The sequence below is a fragment of the Salvia splendens genome, unplaced genomic scaffold (genome assembly GCF_004379255.2).
Source record: "Salvia splendens isolate huo1 unplaced genomic scaffold, SspV2 ctg444, whole genome shotgun sequence".
Classification (NCBI taxonomy): domain Eukaryota; kingdom Viridiplantae; phylum Streptophyta; class Magnoliopsida; order Lamiales; family Lamiaceae; genus Salvia; species Salvia splendens.
The window spans coordinates 57,805-60,308 of record NW_024599096.1 but is presented as its reverse complement, the minus strand read 5'-3'; the positions used below and the strand labels follow the sequence as shown (position 1 = coordinate 60,308).

Below are 2,504 nucleotides of genomic sequence, written 5' to 3'. Positions count from 1 at the left end.
AATTGGTGTAATACTGTTACAAAATTAATCTCAGAAGAATTCAATCTCCGATCCGAACACCGTGTGTGTGAAATATTGTAAACGCTCTCAATTCTCAAATACCTCAAACACAACTCTACAATGAAGCCACGTCCCAGCCATTCAAATTGTCTGCGAATTGAAAGTCAAACAATTATTAACCAATCCACATAATCACCATGACTTGGAATTGGTATTTATTTAACTTGTCTAAAAATAATTAGCAACTTGGAATAGGTCATTCAATTTACTTAATTAAATTAAGCATACCAAGAAGATAGCACCTAGCTTCATAGGCAAGGGACTCAGAAATGAACTCTCAAATACAAGGAAATATTAAATCATTATAGTGAAATAAATACGTCTATATTCAAATAAAGCTGCTATTGAGATAGTTGACTTTTGACATGCTATGTGGCTAGATATATCTGACATAAATATTTTACGGACATATGAAGATTATTTCAAACCATAATGTTCCTATAAATAGGTCACAATTCATGCTTCTCAAACACCACAAACACAAACACAACTCATCTTCTTATAATCATAAACCATGAAAATTCCTTCAAATTCAACTCATCTCTCCTTCTTTGTTCTTCTCATCTTGTCATGCTCATCAGCAGCTTTTGCTGATATGCAAGACAACTTTCTTCAATGTCTCTCCAAAACAACCAACTACTCCTACTTTTCAAATGATGTCTACACTCCTTCAAACTCATCTTACACTTCCATCCTCCAATTCTCCATTCGAAACCTTAGATTCGCTTCGGAATCCACTCCTAAACCGCAAGTGATCATAACCCCAGAACACGAATCATCACAGATCCTGCCTGTCGTACGATGTGCCAGGAAAAGTGGTATGGAAATCAGAACAAGGAGTGGCGGCCATGACATGGAGGGACTGTCTTATGTCTCCCAAGTCCCGTTTGTGGTCATCGATTTGATCAATCTCAGCGAAGTTACAGTCGATGTGGAGGAGAAAACGGCGTGGATTGAGACAGGTGCAACCACGGGTATCGTATACTACAAGATTGCGGAAAAGAGCTCCACTTTAGGGTTTCCCGGGGCTATTTGCACTACTGTCGGTGTCGGTGGCCACTACAGTGGAGGAGGCTACGGCACAATGCTGAGGAAATACGGCCTTGCTGGAGATAACGTCATTGATGCAAGAATAGTCGACGCTAATGGCAGAATTCTTGATAGAAAATCAATGGGCGAGGATCTATTCTGGGCCATCAGAGGTGGCGGAGGTGCCAGTTTTGGTGTGATCACTGCCTGGAAGGTCCAACTGGTGGATGTTCCAGAAACAGTCACTGTTTTCTCAATCACGAGAAACGTGGAAGAACAAAATGGAGCTGAGTTGTGGCATCGCTGGCAATACGTTGCGCCTCAAGCCGACAAAGATTTATTCGTGGGAGTCATTGTATTCAGGGTGAACACGACGGTCCAAGTCAACTTCTTCTCAGTTTTCCAAGGCGGCGCCGAGAGATTAGTTTCATACATGCAAGAAATCTTCCCTGAGTTAGGGCTAGTGAGGGAAGACTGCACTGAAATGAGTTGGATCCAATCCACCTTATTTAGCAACCAAATGCCAACCAATTCACTTGATATTCTGCTTAACCGGACCCAAGCCGGTATTAGACAGCTCAAAGCCAAGTCGGATTATGTTCGGACACCCATTCCTTTGAACGCGATTGAAGGCATGGTGACCATGTTACGCGAACCAGAAGCAGATGAGACTATTTACTACATGGTGCCATATGGTGGAAGAATGGATGAAATATCAGAGTCGGAGACTCCATTTCCTCATAGAGCCGGTGCACTTTACAAACTTGCCGGCTTGACTTACTGGCAAAACTCCGAGGCTGCAGATGCGGACCGTTACATAAGCTGGAGCCGCAGGTATTATGAATACATGACTCCTTATGTGTCAAGCTCACCCAGGGAAGCGTATTTCAACTACAGAGATCTCGACATTGGAGTGAATAACCCTAACGGGAAGACAAGTTATGCACGAGCCAGCATTTGGGGGAAGCCATATTACAAGGATAATTTTGATCGTCTTGTTCGGGTGAAGACGATGGTTGATCCGACCAATTTCTTCAAGAATGAACAGAGCATTCCGCCGTTGCAGGCGAAGTGGACTAAGAAAGGGAATTAAGAGATATTCTGCAGTAACCGCCAACTTGTTCTGAATAAGGCTTTCTGATTATTCTTTCATGTTGTTAACAAAAATGTTTGTATTTGTTATTCATGCAAGGTGAATTGTATTGATAAAGATCTTTTTCTTTAAATTTTATTATGGTGTACTAATAAATGTATTGATTTGCAATAGAAAAATACTTGTTTTGTGCCAACTTTTTGATTATTCAATTCATTGATTTCGTTATTTAGTCTCATATCCAAAGTTGTAATGTTATTCAATATTCTGTATTATCTACTAATCATGTACAGTATATAAGAATATCAAAACCCTAAAATGT

At 40.6% G+C, this 2,504-nt stretch overlaps 1 protein-coding gene across 1 annotated transcript; it reads left to right on the top strand.

Moving 5' to 3' along the window:
- Positions 1-574: 574 nt before the first annotated feature.
- On the top strand, positions 575-2,265 carry LOC121790228 (berberine bridge enzyme-like 18). The gene has a single exon (XM_042188492.1). The coding sequence runs from the start codon at positions 575-577 to the stop codon at positions 2,180-2,182; it is 1,608 nt and encodes a 535-aa protein (XP_042044426.1). The 3' UTR covers positions 2,183-2,265.
- Positions 2,266-2,504: the final 239 nt, after the last annotated feature.

Coding starts and splice junctions, on each gene's coding strand:
- LOC121790228 (XM_042188492.1), top strand. CDS start 575: ATGAAAATTCCTTCAAATTCAACTCATCTCTCCTTCTTTGTTCTTCTC.